General features: G+C 38.6%; 1 protein-coding gene across 6 annotated transcripts in view; it reads right to left on the bottom strand.

Moving 5' to 3' along the window:
• The window catches only part of LOC128696393 (secreted frizzled-related protein 3), a 181,404-nt gene extending 163,733 nt beyond the window's left edge, over window positions 1-17,671 (bottom strand). For 4 of the 6 annotated variants that reach the window (XM_070092521.1, XM_070092520.1, XM_070092523.1 and 1 more), the window contains exons 1-2: window positions 17,401-17,671; window positions 8,320-8,349 (exon numbers count right to left, since the gene is read on the bottom strand). In XM_070092521.1, the coding sequence (XP_069948622.1) occupies window positions 8,320-8,349; window positions 17,401-17,599 (229 nt within the window). In that variant the 5' untranslated portion in view covers window positions 17,600-17,671. The remainder of the gene's footprint in view (window positions 1-8,319; window positions 8,350-17,400) is intronic. The other 2 variants (XM_070092522.1, XM_070092524.1) reach the window with 1 other exon arrangement.
• Between the last annotated feature and the right edge of the window lie 3,543 nt (window positions 17,672-21,214).

Below are 21,214 nucleotides of genomic sequence, written 5' to 3'. Positions count from 1 at the left end.
CTGAAGGTGACTTTAGTAGTGTCTTGAGGTAATTTACCAAGAGTTGTTATGAGGAAAGTAGGGTAGTGGTCTGTGGTATTATCTGTGATTATGCCTGATTTTAAAGGGGATATGGTGTTGGCCCAGATGTGGTCTAGTAGGGAAACACTAGTCTCTGTAATTCTTGTAGGTTTTGTTACTGTTGGTAGCAACATGCAGTTACTCATTGTGTTTGTGAATTCAGTAACATGTGGGTCCTGGTCTTGCAGGAGATTTATATTGAAGTCACCTGAGAGTAGTAAGTGATCTTTGTTCATGCGTGCATCAGTTATCATACTTCCTAGGTTTTGACTAAATTGGCTAATGTTTGACTGTGGAACTCTGTAGATGTTTATCACTGTGAGAGGTTTTTGTAGGTATTTGGATTTGAATTTAGCTATTATATATTCCCCATGTTCATCCCTTGTGCAAGTATTAGTGATACATTCTAGTTGGTCTGAGTAGTATATAGCTGTGCCACCCCCTTGTTGATCTGGCCTACAGTTGTGTATGGCTGTGTAACCAGGAATGGCATAGACATCAGTAGTATCAGTCTTTCCCCAGGTTTCAGTTAGTGTAATGATGGACATATTGGCATGCAAGGAATTTAGTAATGCTATGAGGTCATCGTAATGCTTGCTTAAAGATCTGATATTGTAGTTAAAGACAGTTATGTTGTTGTTGGCTCTGAGAAGTGCCTTTGATTGTTCTGCTGTGTAGTAATTACAGTAACTGTTTGATTCATTTAAGTCATTCAATAAGAGGTTGGTATCAGGATCAATTCTTGTTATCCTAAGATTTGTAGTGAATCTATAGTTAGAATTAAGAAAAAAATAAAGTAAATATTCTAAAGCTAAAAAAAAAAATAGCACCTGAATTATTTAACAAATGTAAAAATAATGAGCTAAGGTAGTTTTTTAAAGCTAAAATAAAGGAGACAATATAAAAGGAACTAAAATAATTTGTGGTGAACAAATAAAGTGATGATCAAATAATGGAGCTTGGGAATATGATAGTAGGTAGTATTTTAAGGGTAATTCTTTAAAGTTAGAATTAGAGAAAACAATATAAAAGGGACTAATATAAGTTGTGGTGAACAATAAAGTGGTAATCAAATAAATGAGTTTTGGAATATAATGGCAAAATAGTGAACTTATTACACTTTAGCACCTGAGAATAGCACCTTGATTATTTTAACAATTGTGAATATATGAACTAGGGTAGTTATATAAAACTGTATAAATTAAGTTCAGTGATTAAACAAAACAAATTGTATCAGTTAAGTTTAGTGATTAAACAAAACATATTGTATAAGTTAAGTTCAGTGATAAAGTGTAGCATTAAGAGTGTAGCAAGTTAGTTAAGCAATTAAGCTACAGATAAAGGACGAAACACGGACGCAGCCGCCACTTCCACTGCCATCATCACTCGTCATATTATGGCCTATTTTATTTATTCTAGAGTATATATCATGTTTCTCTGTTAATTATATTGTTTATTATGTCATTAGATGAATTGTGATAGATAAATAAGCCGTAGAGTTGATAGTGTTAAATTGAAATATTTCGTCCTGCCGCTGGGATGGATTAATGGCATTTCAATTACGTAATTTAAATGAGGAAAATTGATTTGATATAAGAGCAAACCGAGTTACGAGCTAGGTCATGGAATGGATTAACCCTTAAACTGTCCAAACATAGATCTACGTTGACGTGTGTAGTGCTCCGAACATAGATCTATGTCCAGTTTTACATGCTTTCAAATGGAGAAGACAAATGTCAGAGCGCTACGCACGTCAATGTGGATCTACGTTTGGACAGTTTAAGGGTTAAACTCGTAAGTCAAGGTTCCACTGTATAGTGCACAATGCATATATATATCCACTCGTTGTACGCAACACAATAACCACACAAACATCATTATATTGTTTACAAACTGTGTTAACACAAACCAACAATAAAGAAAGTTGTTTATTACTATTGTTCTATAATATATATACACATACAGAGTCACTGGACATGTTCCTAGAAGTGCTGTAGCTTGTGGAACTCTTCGAAACATGGGGTTATACACATTGCTGTTTTACACTCCTCACACGTAAAACAAGTGTCTTTGCGTTTTTGTTGACAGATTGTTTTGGCTGTGCAGGTTGTTGTAGTTGTGCAGGTTGTGATTGTGCAGGTTGTTGTGGTTGTGTAGGTTGTTGGGGTTGTGGCTGTACAGGTTGTTGGGGCTGTGATTGTTCAGGTGGTTGTAGCTGTGCAGGTTGCTGTGGTTGTGCAGGTTGTTGTGGTTGTGCAAGTTATTGTGGTGTGTGGGTGGTTGAAGCTGGCCTTTCTTGTGGATGTGCTGAGTCAGCAGCATAGCTACCAGCCTGGGTATATGACACATTACAAAACCATAACTACCACCTGCTATCATATGTGTATACCATCCCAATTGTAACATTACCCATTACCTACACTGTCTTCCCTACCAACCCACATGGAAAAGTCACTTTGTCTTACTTTTTTGAGTTATCCTAGGTTGGTGGTCATCTGGGTCATCCTTCCTTCCTTCCTTCTGGTTTCCTGGGCATTGCTTTCAGTCATAAACTCCTCAAATCCATGAAATTCATCTTCACTGACACTTTCATCTGTGTTAGAAATGTCACTTGGGAAAAGAAGAGTCCCAATTCACCGGGGAGTGAGGTATTTCTTACCGCGAGGCATGGAAAACAAGGCATACTGAAATGGCGTTCCCACAATGCACCACGATTCTTTTTTATACTGTGCACACTGACCATGCAGACCCATTCTCTCACATGTAGGCGTACCAGCTCTCTCCTACTAGATTTGAAGGCGCTAGAATTTTGGCTTAGTACATGTATTATGGTACCGACACTGGCTCTCAAGTCGTAATACTACAGGACCAACACTGAAAGGGTTAAATAGTAGGGTACAGTCCTGTTACTCTGTAGAAAAAAAAATCCCATCTCATTTTTTTTTTGTATTGGTTTACAACAGTTTCTATATACTATTTTTAATTTTTATTACTTTCTTCTTAGATACATGTTGTCTGATTGTTTTGCTGAAATAGGTTAACTTTTTTTATGAACTAAACTCTTCATTTATTCTTCCTTAGTTATGAGCAGAGTAAAAGCTTCTACTGATTTGTGTTCAAATTTGGTGTATTTTTCAATATGACTTTATATGTTATCTTTGTTATTGAAATTATTCTAAACCTTTTGTAATCAAGAACAGAGAAATTTGACTGATCTTTATGACAATTATTTTATATTGCTGCCAGATATAATACAGTAATTGTTTTTTCTCTGTCAGCAGTTTCCTTCAATAATAATAATTTTTATTATTAACACATTGGCCGATTCCCACCAAGGCAGGGTGGCCCGAAAAAGAAAAACTTTCATCATCATTCACTCCATCACTGTCTTGCCAGAGGGGTGCCTTACACTACAGTTATAAAACTGCAACATTAACACCCCTCCTTCAGAGTGTACGTAGACACTGTACTTCCCATCTCCAGGACTCAAGTCTGGCCTGCCGGTTTCCCTGAATCCCTTCATGTTACTTTGCTCACACTCCAACAGCACGTCAAGTATTAAAAACTATTTGTCTCCATTCACTCCTATCAAATATGCTTACGCACGCCGCTTGATGGAAGTTCAAGCCCCTCACACACAAAACCTCCTTTACCCCCTCCCTCCAACTCTTTCTAGGCCAACCCCTACCCCGCCTTCCCTCCACTACAGATTTATACACTCTCGAAGTCATTCTGCTTTGTTCCAATCTCTCTACATGTCCAAACCATCTCAACAACCCCTCCTCAGCCCTATGGATAATAGTTTCGGTAATCCCACACCTTCTCCTAATTTCCAAACTACCAATTCTCTGCGTTATATTCACACCACACATTGCCCTCAGACACGACATCTCCACTGCCTCCAGCCTTCTCCTTGTTGCAACATTCATCACCCATGCTTCACACCCATACAAGAGTGTTGGTACAACTATACTCTCATACATTCCCCTCTAAGTGCACCACTCACCCTTTTCCCCTCATCAGTTCTATGATTCACCTCATTCTTCATAGAACCATCTGCTGACACGTCCACTCCTAAATATCTGAATACATTTACCTCCTCCATACTCTCTCCCTCCAATCTGATATCCAATCTTTCATCACCTAATCTTTTTATCCTCATAACCTTACTCTTTCCTATCTTCACTTTTAATTTTCTTCTCTTACATACCCTACCAAATTCATTCACCAACCTCTGCAACTTCTCTTCAGAATCTCCCGAAAGCACAGTGTCATCAGCAAAGAGCAACTATGACAACTCCCACTTTGTGTTTGATTCTTTATCTTTTAACTCCACACTGCTTGCCAAGACCCTAGCATTCACTTCTCTTACAACCCCATCTATAAATATATTGAACAACCACAGTGACATCGCACATCCTTGTCTAAGGCCTACTTTTACTGGGAAATAATCTCCCTTTCTCCTACATACTCTAACCTGAGCCTCACTATCCTCGTAAAAACTCTTCACAGCTTTCAGTAACCTACCTCCTTTATCATACACCTGCACCAACTGCCACACTGCCCCCCTATCCACCCTGTCATATGCCTTTTCCAAATCCATAAATGCCATAAAAACCTCTTTATCCTTATCTAAATACTGTTCACCTACAGGTTTCACTGTAAACACTTGGTCTATACACCCCCTGCCTTTCTTAAAGCCTCCTTGTTCATCTGCTACCCTACTCTCTGTCTTACTCTTAATTCTTTCAATAATAACTCTACTATACATTTTACCAGGTATACTCAACAGACTTATTCCCCTATAATTTTTGCACTCTCTTTTATCCAATTTGCCTTTATACAAAAGAACTATACATGCTCTCTGCCAATCCCTAGGTACCTTACCAACCACTCCAAAACTATATCCCCACCTGCTTTTAACATTTCCATCTTCATCCCATCAATCCCAGCTGCCTTAACCCCTTTCATTCTACCCACTGCCTCACAAACTTCCCCCACACTCACAACTGGCTCTTCCTCACTCCTACAAGATGTTATTCCTCCTTGCCCTATACATGAAATCACAGCTTCCCTATCTTCATCAACATTTAGCAATTCCTCAAAATATTCCCTCCATCTTCCTGATACCTCTAACTCTCCATTTAATAACTCTCCTCTCCTATTTTTAACTGTCAAATCCATTTGTTCCCTAGGCTTCCTCAACTTATTAATCTCACTCCAAAACTTTTTCTTATTTTCACAAAAACTTGTAGATAACATCTCACCAACTCTCTCATTTGCTCTCTTTTGAGAATGCTTCACCACTCTCTTAATCTCTCTTTTTCTCTCCATATACTCTTCCCTCCTTGCATCACTTCTACTTTGTAAAAACCTCTCATATGCTAACTTTTTCTCCCTTACTACTTTCTTTACATCATCATTCCACCAATCGCTCTTCTTCCCTCCCACACCTACTTTCCTGTAACCACAAACTTCTGCTGAACACTAACACTACTTTCTTAAACCTACCCCATACATCTTCGACCCCATTGCCTATACTCTCACTAGGCCATCTATCCTCCAATAGTTGTTTATATCTTACCCTAACTGCCTCATCTTTTAGTTTATACACCTTCATCTCTCTCTTACTTGCTGCTTCTGTTTTCCTTGTATCCCATCTACCTCTTACCCTCACTGTAGTTACAACTTTAGAAAGTGATCTGATATATCTGTGGCCTCTCTATAAACATGTACATCCTGAAGTCTACTCAACCATCTTTTATCTACCAATACATAGTCCAACAAACTACTGTCCTTACACCCTGCATCATATCCTGTATACTTATTTATCCTCTTTTTCTTAAAATATGTATTACCTATAACTAAACCCTTTTCTATACACAGTTCAATCCAAACTTGCCTACTTGCAAGTTTGCCTACCACACCCTCTCTAAATGTTTCTCCTACTTTAGCATTTAGGTCCCCTACCACAATTACTCTCTCACTTGGTTCAAAAGTTCCTATACATTCACTTGACATCTCCCAAAATCTCTCTCTCTCTCTCTCTCCTCTACGCTCCTCTCTTCTCCAGGTGCATACACGCTTATTATGACCCACTTTTCACATCCAACCCTTATTTTAATCCACATAATCCTTGAATTTACACATTTATATTCCCTCTTCTCCTTCCATAAATGGTCCTTCAACATTATTGCTACCCCTTCCTTAGCTCTAACTCTCTCAGATACTTTTGACTTAATACCATTTATTTCTTACCACTGAAACTCACCTACCCCCTTCAGCTTTGTTTCGCTTAGGGCCAGGACATCCAACTTCTTTACATTCATAACATCAGCAATCATCTCTTTCTTATCATCTGCACTACATCCACACACATTCAAGCATCCCAGTTTTATAAAGTTTTTCTTCTCATTTTTAGTGAATGTATACAGAAGGGGATACTAGCTCATTGGTCCCGGCATTTTAGTCGCCTCATATGACACACATGGCTTACGGGGGAAAGATTCTTTTCCACTTCCCCATGGACAATAGAGAGGAAAAAAAAAAAACGAACAAGAGCTATTAAGAAAAAGAAGAAAAACCCTAGATGTGTATATATATATATGCATGTACATGCCTGTGTAGTGTGACCTAAGTGTAAGTAGAAGCAGCAAGATATGCCTGTTATCCAGCGTGTTTATGAGACAGAAAAAAGACACCAGTAATCCTACCATCATGTAAAACAGTTACAGGTTTCTATTTCACAGTCCCCTGGCAGGACGGTAGTACCTCCCTGGGTGGTTGCTGTCTACCAACCTACTACCTAAATAATTATTGTTGTTGTTAGGTAAGACACATATGCAACAGTTAGGTATCTTTATTTCAAAATGTTTCGCCTACACAGTAGGCTTCTTCAGTCGAGTACAGAAAAGTTGATAGAAGCAGAAGATACTTGAAGACAATGTAATCAGTCCATCACCCTTGAAGTTTTGAGGTGGTCAGTCCCTCAGTCTGGAGAAGAGTATTGTTCCATAGTCTGAAACAATATGGAGTTGAAGTGACAGGATGGAGCCTATATACCGCCAGGAGGTGAGATGTAGGCCACTAGTAGAGGTAAGAATGTTGTCGTTGGAAGGTCAGTCCCTCTCAAATCCAGCCATTCTTACTAGTAGAAGTTGACAAAGTTGATTTCAGGTCTGTACCAAGATACCCTTATGTTGCAGTGTCTGACAGAGTGAACATTAAAATGGTATAAAATACCGGCAGGTTGTTAGGTAAGACACATATGCAACAGTTAGGTATCTTTATTTCGAAACGTTTCGCCTACACAGTAGGCTTCTTCAGTCGAGTACAGAAAAGTTGATAGAAGCAGAAGATACTTCTGTGTAGGCGAAACGTTTTGAAATAAAGATACCTAACTGTTGCATATGTGTCTTACCTAACAACCTGCCGGTATTTTATACCATTTTAATGTTCACTCTGTCAGACACTGCAACATAAGGGTATCTTGGTGCAGACCTGAAATCAACTTTGTCAACTTCTACTAGTAAGAATGGCTGGATTTGAGAGGGACCTGACCTTCCAACGACAACATTCTTACCTCTACTAGTGGCCTACATCTCACCTCCTGGCGGTATATAGGCTCCATCCTGTCACTTCAACTCCATATTGTTTCAGACTATGGAACAATACTCTTCTCCAGACTGAGGGACTGACCACCTCAAAACTTCAAGGGTGATGGACTGATTACATCATCTTCAAGTATCTTCTGCTTCTATCAACTTTTCTGTACTCGACTGAAGAAGCCTACTGTGTAGGCGAAACATTTCGAAATAAAGATACCTAACTGTTGCATATGTGTCTTACCTAACAACCTGTCGGTATTTTATACCATAAATAATTATTGTTATTATTAATTTAATGTGTTTATGACAGCTGAAGTAGTTTTCTCTTTTACCTCATCTCTTTTTTTTCCTTGATTCTTCATTCTGTTTGACAACAGCTATGTAGCTCTCCTTAATCTTTTATTACAGGGGTCTGTCTCCCTTTGCTGCATTCTCATTATCTATCTCAACTGGCTTTGACTAGTTACTTTCTGCTTTATGTACAGTTTTTAATTCTGCCCTCATGTCATTTACCTGTGTTAATTCAATATTTTTATTTAATGACTCACAAATTTAATTTTCTGTCTAACACAAATTTCTATATTCTAATGTAATTCTAGTCTGTGTTTATCTCATGGTTTATTTGTGCTTGAGGATGTGTTCAATATCTCACCTTGCTCCTGGGAGGGCCTTGGCTTGACATCTGCAGAAAAAAAAAAAATCTGTAGGAATAGCAGATTAGTTAAGTGGGGTAAAATATGGGAATGAGGGAGAAGGAAGGTGAAGGTGAAGATGCTGGGAGAGAGAGGTGAGGAGAATATAGGTTAAAGATAAGGAAGGTGAAGCTGAAGGGAATAGGATGTGAAAGGGGTGGGAGGAGGGGGTTGTGGTATTTAAGAAATCACTGGAAACAGTCAGTAATTAAGTACTCCACAGATATAAGGGTTTCCTGCTCGCACACCCATAAAACAATCATCCTAAAATACAGTGGAACCTCGGGTTACGAATTTAATCCGTTCTGTGGACTTGTTTGTATCCTGATTTGTTCGTATGCTGGGTCAATTTTCTTCATTTAAATTAAATGAAATGCAATTAATTCATTCCAGGTGAACTCCTGCTCTCGGGAGGCACAACAAAATAACCCTAATATCAACTCTACGGTTTATTTATCTGTCACAATTCATCTAATATGACAAAATAAACAATATAAATAACATAGAAACCTGATATACACTCTAGAATGAATAAAATATGTCATTACATGGACGGCGGAGGGAGGAGGATTGTGGTCGGGAGTGGTCGCTCTATGAAAACGTCATGGGTGTTATAAGAGAAAACGGAGTTTGTGAGGCTAACTGAATTAGATCTGGTGTACATACAGCATTTACATACACCTTGGAGAAGAAATGCAGAGCGACATATCCTGTCAGGAGTTCACACTTTTTTTAAGAACTGCCCCTCAAGGAAGGCTCCTTGATGATGGTGAGAGACTCTTGATTTAGGGAATTGGATCTGTGCTCCAGTTCCCCAAATTAAGCCTGAATACCTTCCCCCCTCAGGCGCTGCATAATCCTACGGGTTTAGTGCTTCCCCCTTGATTATAATAATAATAATAATAATCTTAAGAACTGTTATGTACAATTTTTATGTTTATCTCACTACACTACGTATCTCTTGTGAGCTGTTTCTCCGTCAACCATGTCAACAGCAGCTTTTCCATCTTTTCATTGACAGAGGTCCACTGCTTACAAATTACTGTAATGCCCTTTGCTGGCGCTATAGCCTTTATAGACTCTTCTGCTTTAGTATTGTATATATATAGTAGAGGGGCTACGCTTGTACTCGACTCGCCAAGTCCTCAACCCTCGTACCTAGTCTGTGCTTATTAATCATTTTTTGCTTTAATTCCATGCAAATCATCCTCTTTTTCTTCTCGGCACTGTCCACTGCACTTGCTTTCTTAGGACCCATGGTCAGAAGAAAGATATCTGGCAAATTAACTGCACAAAACATAAGGAAATCACGAGAATTCCTTGCACCGCGAGGGTAACTCCATAAGCACATGTGCACTGGTGACCATTGTTTTGTTTGACAATGCTATCTGGCGGTGGTGTTGTCAAACTAAATTATACGCAGTACGTACATACATGTACTATTATTATAATTATTATTGTACGTACTATTATATTATATATTATTATTATCATATACTATTATATTATTATTGTACATAATTCTTCTTTCAACAAACTGGCCGTATCCCACCGAGGCAGGGTGGCCCAAAAAGAAAAACAAAAGTTTCTCTTTTCAAATTTAGTAATTTATACAGGAGAAGGGGTTACTAGCCCCTTGCTCCTGGCATTTTAGTCGCCTCTTACAACACGCATGGCTTATGGAGGAAGAATTCTGTTCCACTTCCCCATGGAGATAAGAGGAAATAACAAGAACTAGAACTAGAAAGAAAATAGCAGAAAACCCAGAGGGGTGTGTGCATATATATGCTTGTACATGTATGTGTAGTGTGACCTAAGTGTAAATAGAAGTAGCAAGACATACCTGAAATATTGCATGTTTAATTGATAGAAAAAAGGACACCAGCAATCCTACCATCATGTAAAACAATTACAGGTTTTCGTTTTACACTCACTTGGCAGGACGGTAGTACCTCCCTGGGCAGCTGCTGTCTACCAACCTACTACCTAATATACGTAATTATGTATTATTATTAGTACGTAAGTATTATAATAATAATTATGTATTATTATTATTAGTAGTAGTATTAGTACTACTAGTAGTAGTAGTAGTAGTACATACGTATGTGGTGAGGGGCTCTTGATCTAGGGAATTTGATCTGCGCTCCAGGTCCCTAAATTAATAATAATAATAATTATAATAATAATAATAATAATAATAATAATAATAATAATAAATTATTATTATTATTATTATTAATTTAGGGACCTGGAGCACAGATCAAATTCCCTAGATCAAGAGCCTCTCACCACATATGTACGTACTACTACTACTAATAATAATATTATAAAAATAATAATACAATATAATAGTAATAATAATAATAATAAGTGAATGTTTTCAGATACTTGGGAGTTGACGTGTCGGCGGATGGATTTATGAAGGATGAGGTTAATCATAGAATTGATGAGGGAAAAAAGGTGAGTGGTGGGTCGAGGTATATGTGGAGTCAAAAAACGTTATCTATGGAGGCAAAGAAGGGAATGTATGAAAGTATAGTAGTACCAACACTCTTATATGGGTGTGAAGCTTGGGTGGTAAATGCAGCAGCGAGGAGACGGTTGGAGGCAGTGGAGATGTCCTGTTTAAGGGCAATGTGTGGTGTAAATATTATGCAGAAAATTCGGAGTGTGGAAATTAGGAAAAAGTGTGGAGTTAATAAAAGTATTAGTCAGAGGGCAGAAGAGGGGTTGTTGAGGTGGTTTAGTCATTTAGAGAGAATGGATCAAAGTAGAATGACATGGAAAGCATATAAATCTAAAGGGGAAGGAAGGCGGGGTAGGGGTCGTCCTCGAAAGGGTTGGAGAGAGGGGGTAAAGGAGGTTTTGTGGGCAAGGGGCTTGGACTTCCAGCAAGCGTGCGTGAGCGTGTTAGATAGGAGTGAATGGAGACGAATGGTACTTGGGACCTGACGATCCGTTGGAGTGTGAGCAGGGTAATATTTAGTGAAGGGATTCAGGGAAACCGGTTATTTTCATATAGTCGGACTTGAGTCCTGGAAATGGGAAGTACAATGCCTGCACTTTAAAGGAGGGGTTTGGGATATTGGCAGTTTGGAGGGATATGTTGTGTATCTTTATATGTGTATGCTTCTAGACTGTTGTATTCTGAGCACCTCTGCAAAAACAGTGATAATGTGCGAGTGTGGTGAAAGTGTTGAATGATGATGAAAGTATTTTCTTTTTGGGGATTTTCTTTCTTTTTTGGGTCACCCTGCCTTGGTGGGAGACGGCCGACTTGTTGAGAAAAAAAAATAATAATAATAATAATAATAATAACAGTAAGGAGAAACTTCAAAAGGCTGCCAGCAGTTGGTGCCACCATCAGCAAAACATTGGTAACTACTACTAGTGCACTTTGCACCTGTCTAGACTTATGTAGTCTTAACCCTTAAACTGTTCAAACAGATCTGTTCACATGCGCAGTGCTCCAAAAGTAGATCTACGTTTTTTTTTACATATTTTCAATTATAACAAAAATAAAGTAGATCAAAGTTTTTTACACGTTTTCAAATGTGTAAAAAAAAAAAAAAACAAAAGAAGCTCTATGTTTTTTTACATACTTTCAAATGTTGAAAAAACGTAGATCTACATTTGGACAGTTTAAGGGTTAAGTAGGCATTTCTGCCCGAAATGCCTCAGCATGATAGTGGCTTTCTTTGCTCCAGTCATATTATGATATGTAAACACATACTGTAACCTTTGCAAAGAAATACATATTTTATTTATTTGTTTATTTATTTAACCCTTTGAGGGTCCGTGCCGTAGATCTATGGCTATATACATTGAGGGTCCAAACCGTAGATCTACGCCATGAGCTCAGCTCACTCTGATAAGCTGTGAGCAGTAAATTTGGGCCTAGATATGAGAGAATACATCTGTGGTATGTGTGCACCACATAAAAGAGATCCTGCAGCACACAGTGCATAATGAGAGAAAAAAAACTGAGACCGTAATTTTCAATTAAAACAGCGACATTGCAGTGTTTTCTCGTGTGTTTTTTATAGTTGTACAGTGGTGGCTCGATAGTCGTAATTTTCAAAAATTGTAATGATATTTTTGTCAAAACACTGGCTCGCCAGAAATAAAGGAGATTTTTGAAATGTGGGGTAAGATGGAAATATTTATGGAGAAACATCACCCTGACAAGGCTGTTGCAAGCCAGGTTGGCAACATGTACAGTGACAAAGTCTTGGCCCATTTTAGGGAAGTGTTAAAGAGACGCCAGAAACAGAGCTCTCTGGATAGTTATTTTCCGAGACAAGACTCCAGTGACTCTCAAGCTGGTCCTAGTGGCATTAAGAAACTGAGAGAAGAAGTAACCCCAGAAAAGCACTTGGTACCTGAGGTGTTGATGGAAGGGGATTCCCCTTCCAAACTGTAAATAATCCAATCACTCTCCTCCAGTCTTCCACACACTAAGAAGAATCGCCAATAAAGGTAAGTGTTATGCTGTTAATGTTTCATTCATCATGTGCCAATGTATTGTTTATGTACTATATCTATATGTCATGTAAAAAAAATTTTTGTTTTAGTACTTCTGGGTGTCAGAAATGGATTAATTGTATTTACATTATTTCTTATGGGGAAAATTTATTCGAAAATAGTAAATTTCGAAAGTCGTAAATTTCGATAATAGTAACACTTCCAGGAACAGATTAATTACGATAAACGAGGGACCACTGTATTTGCGATTTCTTGGTCTCATTTGACAGGAAGGAAGATATATTACATAAATAGAGATGATTTTGATTGGTTTTAATAATGAAAATGGGTTGAAACTGAGCTCAAAATAGCAGAAATGTTAAATTTTTGCCGATGTTCAAGTGTAAACAAATGATCCCACACGTCTAATACACGCCAGCTGGTGGGTCTAATATACGTTCACAAATGTGGTGATATTATTTATACAATTATTACAGTATTGCATAACAGTAAATCTTCTATTTTTTGGTTTGAATAAAAATTCATTATGTGAATAAAAAATCAAAATGCAATTCATTTGTAAAGCCTGAAAACGTAACTAATGAACAGAGGAAATGTTAGTTTAGTTCCAGGAATGCCTGCATTGTTTATTCTGGACCTCATTTTGAAATTAGAATACAGTGGACCCCCGCATAACGATGGCATCACATAGCGATTATTTCGCATACCGCTTACTTTAATTGCAAAAATTTTGCCTCACATACCGCTTAAAAACCCGCTTACCGATTTTCTTCCGAGACGCGCTCACATGTTCCGCCGGTGGCATTGTTTACCAGCCAGCCTCCGCGGTAACATCCAAGCATACAATCGGAATATTTCGTATTATTACAGTGTTTTCGGTGCTTTTTCTGGAAAATAAGTGACCATGGGCCCCAAGAAAGCTTCTAGTGCCAACCCTACAGCAATAAGGGTGAGAATTACAATAGAGATGAAGAAAAAGATCATTGATAAGTATGAAAGTGGAGTGCATGTCTCCGAGCTGGCCAGGTTGTATAATAAACCCCAATCAACCATCGCTACTATTGGTGGTACAGCTGCTGCTGCTGCTGCACTGTCAGCTGCTGCTGCTGCTGCACTGTCAGCTGCTGCTGCTGCTGTAGCACCGTTGTTGGTGTGGCTTATTGAGAATACCAAGAAACAATTAACCCCAGAGGATTTGCCACCCAGGATAACCCAAAAAAGTCAGTGTCATCGAAGACTGTCTAACTTATTTCCATTGGGGTCCTTAATCTTATCTCCCAGGATGCAACCCACACAAGTCGACTAACACCCAGGTGAACAGGGAAAAATGCCTGGAACTAGTGCTCATATTGGTGAATTTAAAGCCAGCAAAGGTTGGTTTGAGAGATTTAAGAATCGTAGTGGCATACACAGTGTGATAAGGCCTGTTCTGGAAGAAAATGCCAAACAGGACCTACAGTACTCAGGAGGAAAAGGCACTCCCAGGACACAGTGTCTCATCAGTCATTGCTGCATCTTCAATAAAGGTAAGTGTCATTTATTCTTCATTTAGTAGACTAGTACATGCACAATATATACTGTGCATGTACTACTCTACTATTGTGCATGTATCCTTCTCTTTGTGTGTGGGAAAATGTATATTTCATGTGGTAAAATTTTTTTTTTCATACTTTTGGGTGTCTTGCACGGATTAATTTTATTTCCATTATTTCTTATGGGGAAAATTCATTCACATAACGATTATTTCGCATAACAATTACCCCTCTTGCACGGATTAAAATCGTTAACCGGGGGTCCACTGTATTTAGAACTTTGCATTAAATTGGACGAATTACCAATTTCCGATCACTTTATTTTGTAGTTGAAACAGTTGACTTGGCAATTTCTTGTGCTCAATCTATAGAATAGAAGTAATACTAGTGAAATAGCTAAGAATTTGGTCGACTGGTGTAATATAATTGGCCTAAAATGGGAGTCAAAGTCAGCAAAATCGCTGATGCGTAAATATCGTTGACGCATCAAAATTCGAAAGAGCATAATTTTGTCAATTTTCCATCAAATTTCGTATTTTTTGTTTTATTACCGCCAGAAAATGATTATCTACCATTTCATAAGAAAAAATAACAAAATTATTTTTTTAAAATTCTTGGACACTGGTGCGCACTTTGAAATTTGGCCTTTGGTCCCTGAAAGGGTTAAGGAATCTCCTTTGAAGGGGAAGTTCGCATCCTGAAATTTCTTTCATATCCTGAAGCAAAAAATCGACCGAACGACAGTTCGTATCCTGAAAAATTCGCATGGTGGGGCGTTCGTAACCTGAGGTTCCACTGTACTATCAAATTAAAGTTGTTTACACATTACCACAGCCAGATTTAAATACACTCCTACAAGTTAAAACTCCTGCATATATTTAAAAAATCCAAATGTTTCACCTAAACAAGAGGCCCAAATTCAAAGACGCACACTTAATCCTTTTACTGTCGAGACCCCTGCTCACAAACTTGCTCTCAGTGTCAAAGAATTTAAAAAAAAAAAAATTCTTATGAAATGATAGAGAATCTTTTCCCAATTGTAATTAAACAAAAAGTATGAAATTTGACAGAAAACTTATGGAATTACGCTCTCGCAAAATTAGTGGTCTCGGCGATATTTACGCACTGGCGATTTAGCCCATTTTGAGCCACATTTTCAGCCAATTCCATTGTTCCAGTCGACCAAGCACATAGCTATTTTGCTAGAACTCCTTTTGTTCTACTGATTGAGTACAAGAAACTAGCCATTTACCAATTTCAATTACCCAATAAAGTGATCAGAAATTGGTAATTCGGCCAATTTCATACACAATTCAAGGCCAATTTAAAAATAGGGTCCAGAATTAACAATGCAAACATTCTTAGCATTAAAGTAACATTTTTCTCTATTTATTAGTCATGTCTCCAGGCCCCTCTTATATTATGCTTGCTTTCCATTTTGAATTTTTTTTTTCACACCAAAAAATAGAAGATGCACTGTTATGCAGACTACTGCATTATTGTGAAAATGGTATAAATAATATCAGTGCATTTGTGGAAGCATATTAGACCCACCAATTGACGTGTATTGGACACATGACATGATTTGTTTACTCTCGAATATTGGCAAAAACTAACATCTCCTCGACTTTGAGCTCAATTTCAAGGTAGTTTTAGTCCATAAACCATTCAAAATTGCCTGTTTCTGTAATATATCTTCCATTCTATCAATTGAGACCAAGAAAACGAGAATACAACCATAAATACCATAGAAAAATACACCACAAAGTTGCTGTTTTAAACCAAATGCACAGTCGGAGTTTTTTTTTCTTATTATGCACTGCGTGCTGCAGGATTTTTTATACTGCGCACACTGACCACTCACACCCATTCTCTCATATGTAGGCCTACCAGCTTTCTCTGGCAAGATCGGAATCTGCAAGAATTTTGGCGTAGTATTATGAGACAGATACTGGTTTGCAAGCCATAATATTACGAGACCGACAGTGAAAGGGTTAAAACATTAAACACAGCCAGTAGCATGAAATAAGTCATACAAAGAGGGACAAGAATACCCTTGTGTGGAATGAAGGAATAATGTGAGGGTATGGGAAGCTGGATACAAGGGAAATGGACTGAGAGGATTGGAAAGTAATGGAGGGGATGAGATGGCATATGAGAAAGATAGAAGTTAAGTGAGGAAGGAAACAGAGGGGTTACAGGTGGTGGTGATGGTTATGATGGTGTTGATAATGGTAGTGATGGCACTAAAGGCTGAAGTGGTGATAAGTGGTGGTGATGACAGATTAAATGGGTGGTGGTGGTGTTGATATTAAATTTATGTGACTTATTATGCATCTAGACAGCACTTTCTCCAATATTTAGCTGTAGATAAGAAATGCTTTAATCTTGCCTCTAGATGCCAGATTCCCCAAAATCCACTTAACAGAGTCAGTGAAAAAACAATAACATAATATTTAGCCATACCCCCAAATTTGCAAGCTTTGTAGTGAACATGCTTTGATTATCCAAGGTTTTTACTGAAGGGTCTCTCCTGAAATGCTTCAATTCCATACATATATAACCGGCACATAGAAGACTGAAACTTATAACGTTTTGGTCCACCTTGGACCATTAACTAGTCACACAGAAGTGTAAAGGGAAATGAGCCAGAATATATACGAGAGTGGGCAGGGATGGAAGTAGTGTAATGACAGGAGGGAATTGTGTAAAGTGGTTACAAGTTTCAGTTTCCTATGTGAGGGTTATTTGTGTATTGTTCTAGTCATGATATTGTGTCTTGTTATTCTTTATGCTTTGAATATTTGCAAGATTTCTTCCTGGTACCTATTTTTTTTTTTTTTTAGCTTGACGCATAACTCCTAAACTGAAATATCACTACAGATATAGAATTTCATTCAAAATATGGTTAATGGATTTCCCATGAGCAAATCTCTTCTATATGGGTATTCTTTTTTTATTTATGTCTGGATTATAGTGATACTGGTTGTCATTATAGATAAAAACTTTTGAAAAGGAACTGACCCGAGGCAATGATGGCTTGTGGTGTGATGCAGACACCGCGGTCGTACACAGGCAGTGTGTGGCACTGTAGGTTGGTGGGCCAGGGAATGTTGAACTTAGCAAGCAGTGGCTCACAACCAAGTCTTGCTGCCTCACACACACTCCTACATGGTGGGATAGCTTCATTGGCAAACCCCACTGTACAGATGGGTACGTACATGGAGCACAGGAAGAACTCCAGCTGGTCTGAACATTTAGTCCATCCCAGTAGCTAAAGTGCAAAAGAAGAATTATAACCATTACAACTGCAGAAGCTTACCTTGATGATAAATTATTAAAGCAAGGAAGTTCCAGATGAGTGACAGTATTCTTTGTGGTACAAGAATTGTTATTGGCAAATCAAGTCCAGACATCTTACAATATTGTTTACAGAAGATGGAAGGTTATTGGCAAGCAAAGTTGAATGAATCTTCCTGAACTGGTTAAACCTGAGCTAGCTCAGATAGTAACTCTTAAATTGACATCAGCCCTCAATTTGAGAACCCTTTCTGTGTTGACATTTATGTAAAAAAAAAAAAAAATTATTTTCCAAAATGGCAAAAAATCTTATTCAAAGGTAATGACACCAAAAATACAAAATCTGATGTAATATATACAGAATTACAAAGACATGAAGTTAGATGTCAAAGAGCACTGTACACAACAGTAATTTTGCCCATTTTGAGGCCCCTTTTGAAGCCTATTTTAAGTCTATTCCAGTCCTCTGTTTGAAGACTGGAATATATTTAAAATAGGCCTCAATTTCTAGCTATTTTACCAGTATACCTTATACTATCCAATGATAATAAGAAACTGCCCATTGAAAAATCAGAACTACCCTACCAAGTCCCCAAATTTGGTAATTTAGCCAATTTTACACTATTTTCAACAAAGTCCAATTTGAAAACAGAGTCCAAAACAAAAACTACAGAATTCCAGTTACTAATGCAATCTTCCCTATATTTATTAATCACATCCCCAGGCCTCTTCTATATACTGCTTGCTCTCCATTTTAAGTCCTTATTTCTCAGCTTAGTAAACGATAACCAAGAATGCTTGGTCATAGTTAAACAATCCTAATAGAGCTGGCTTAGTAAAAATACATAAAACAGACATTTCTCGCAACTTTCACGCCTATTTCAGGCCGTTTCTTGTCTTTAACTCAAATTTTGTCCATTTCAGTTGTATGCCCTCTGGTCAGTCTTCCAGTACCAAGAAAGAGCCACCTTAGAAATGCCCAAGTCACTGTTTTAACCCAAATTCAGGGTCAGACATTAGGTATTTCCATCATACACTGAGCAAGGCAGGAATTTTTTTTATATTCTGTACTGAGCACACCCACCGCACAGACCCATTCTCTCATGTATAGGTCAAATTTTGCAGGTTAGGGGATTTAGACCACTTTTTTGGGTGAAATTTTGGTCCGGATTTTGTACCTCCACCTGGGTATTGTACATATCAGACGTGTCCACCTACCCGGGAAGCCTCCACTCATGCGTACGTGTCTTAATCGGGCTCTGTCACTGGTCAAGTGAGCATTACTTCGTGCGTTCATTTGAACTATTTAGTAATAATCCATTGTTTTTTGTGTTGAACTATTGAGTGTGGCTGCGAAATAAGCCACCGTGGGCCCAAAGAAAGTTCCTGGCCCCAGCCCTTTGGTAAAGGTGAGAAACACAATAGAATTCAAAAGAGAGAATGTAGAAAAATGTGAAAGTGGTGTACGTTTAGCCGAGCTTGCAAGAAGGTATTGGAAGTCGAAATCAACAATCTGTTCCATCCTGGCAAAGAAAGTAGAAATCAAGGAAGCTAAAGTTGTGAAATGGGTAAATATGCTAACGAAACAGAGACCACATACAATCGAAGATGTGGAGAAGTTGTTGTTGGTGTGGATCAACGAAAAACAGTTAGTGGGAGATAGTGTTGTAGAGTTGATCATTTGCGAAAAGGCATGGCAGTTGTATGCAGATCTCATAAAGAAAATGCCTGGAATGAGTGCTGCTGTTAGTGAATTTAAGGCTAGCAGAGGCTGGTTCAAGAAGAGTAGTGGCATACACAGTGTTGTAAGGCATGGTGAGGCTGCTAGTTCAAACAAATGTGCAACCAAAGAATTCGTTGATGAATTCAAGGAGTACGTAGAGGCTGAAGGATTCATCCCCCAACAAGTGTTCAGTTGTGAGGAAACAGGCCTCTTTTGGAAGAAAGTGCCAAAGAGGACCTACATCACACAGGAGGAAAAGGCACTGCCAGGACACAAGCCTATGAAGGCTAGGCTAACTCTTTTGTTCTGTGGTAATGCTAGTGGGGATTTCAAAGTGAAGTCTTTACTAGTGTATCACTCTGAAAATCTCTGAGTGTTCAAGAAAAACAATGTCATCAAGAGTAAATTGTGTGTGATGTGGAAAGCTAATAATAAGGCATGGGTCATGAGGCAAATTTTCATTGACTGGGTCCACGAAGTGTTTGGCTCGAGTGTGAAAAAATACCTCCTGGGAAATAACTTGCCACTTAAGTCCCTCCTGGTACTGGACAATGCTCCTGCTCATCCTCCAGACTAGGAAGACCAATTGTTTAGGGACTTCAGTTTTATAACAGTGAAGTTCTTGCCTCCTAACACCACTCCTCTCATCCAGCCCATGGACCAGCAGGTCATTTCTAACTTCAAAAAACTCTACACGAAAGCAATGTTTCAAAGGTGCTTTGAAGTGATCTCGGTCACTGAATTGACCCTAAGAGAGTTCTGGAGGAATCACTTCAGCATCCTCCACTGCATAAGACTTATAGGTAAGGCTTGGCAGGGAGTGACTTCCAGGACTTAGAACTCTGCTTGGAGAAAATTGTGGCCAGAATGTGTCCTTGACAAGGATTTTGAAGGGTTTGAGGCTGACCCTGATGACCCTATGCCTGTTGTGGAATCTATTGTGTCTTTGGGGGTGTCCATGAGGTTGGAGGTGAGTGGCGAGGATGTGGAAGAGTTGGTGGAGGACCACAGGGAAGAGCTAATGACTGAAGAGCTGCAAAACCTTCAGCTGGAACAGCAACAGACCACGGCGGAGGAAATTGCTTCAGAGGAGGAGGAAGGGAGAGGGGAGCAGGTGCCTTCTTCAGTAATTAAGGACATGTGTGCAAAGTGGAATGAGTTGCAAATTTTGTGGAAAAATATCACCCTGACCAAGCTGATACAAGCCATATCTGCAACATGTTCAGTGACAGTACTTTGTCCCATCTTAAAGAGACACCAGAAACAGAGCTCTGGAGAGTTTTAGTGCCATAGGGGTCCAGTGCCAGCAAATGACAAAGAAGGGAAGTAACCCCGGATAGGGCTTTGATACCTGAAGTCCTTATGGAAGGGGCTTCCCCTTCCAAACAATAAGCTCTCCTCTCTCTCCCCTCCTCGCCTTCTTCCATATGCCAACAAGAGTCTTCAATAAAGATATGTAATAGTGATTTAAATGTTCATTTATCCATTTCATTAGTGCTTTATATTTATTTCTCATTGTTTTCTCATTATATTTTGTTAATATTTTTGGGTGTCTGGAACAGATTAATTGTATTTACATTATTTCTTATGGGAAATATTACTTCGGTTTTCGTATGTTTCGGATTTAGAACTACCTTCTGGAACAGATTAAGTATGAAATCCGGAGTTCTACTGTAGAGGGTCTGAGTTCGATTCCTGGCAAGGATGAAAGCACTGGGCATGTTTTCTTACACCAGTTGTCCATGTTTACCCGTCAGTAAAAATGGGTACCTGGTGTTAGTCGACTGGTGAGGGTTACATCCTGGGACAAAACTG

Source organism: Cherax quadricarinatus, chromosome 39, assembly GCF_038502225.1.
Source record: "Cherax quadricarinatus isolate ZL_2023a chromosome 39, ASM3850222v1, whole genome shotgun sequence".
Lineage (NCBI taxonomy): Eukaryota > Metazoa > Arthropoda > Malacostraca > Decapoda > Parastacidae > Cherax > Cherax quadricarinatus.
This window is presented reverse-complemented; position numbering and strand designations above follow the sequence as displayed.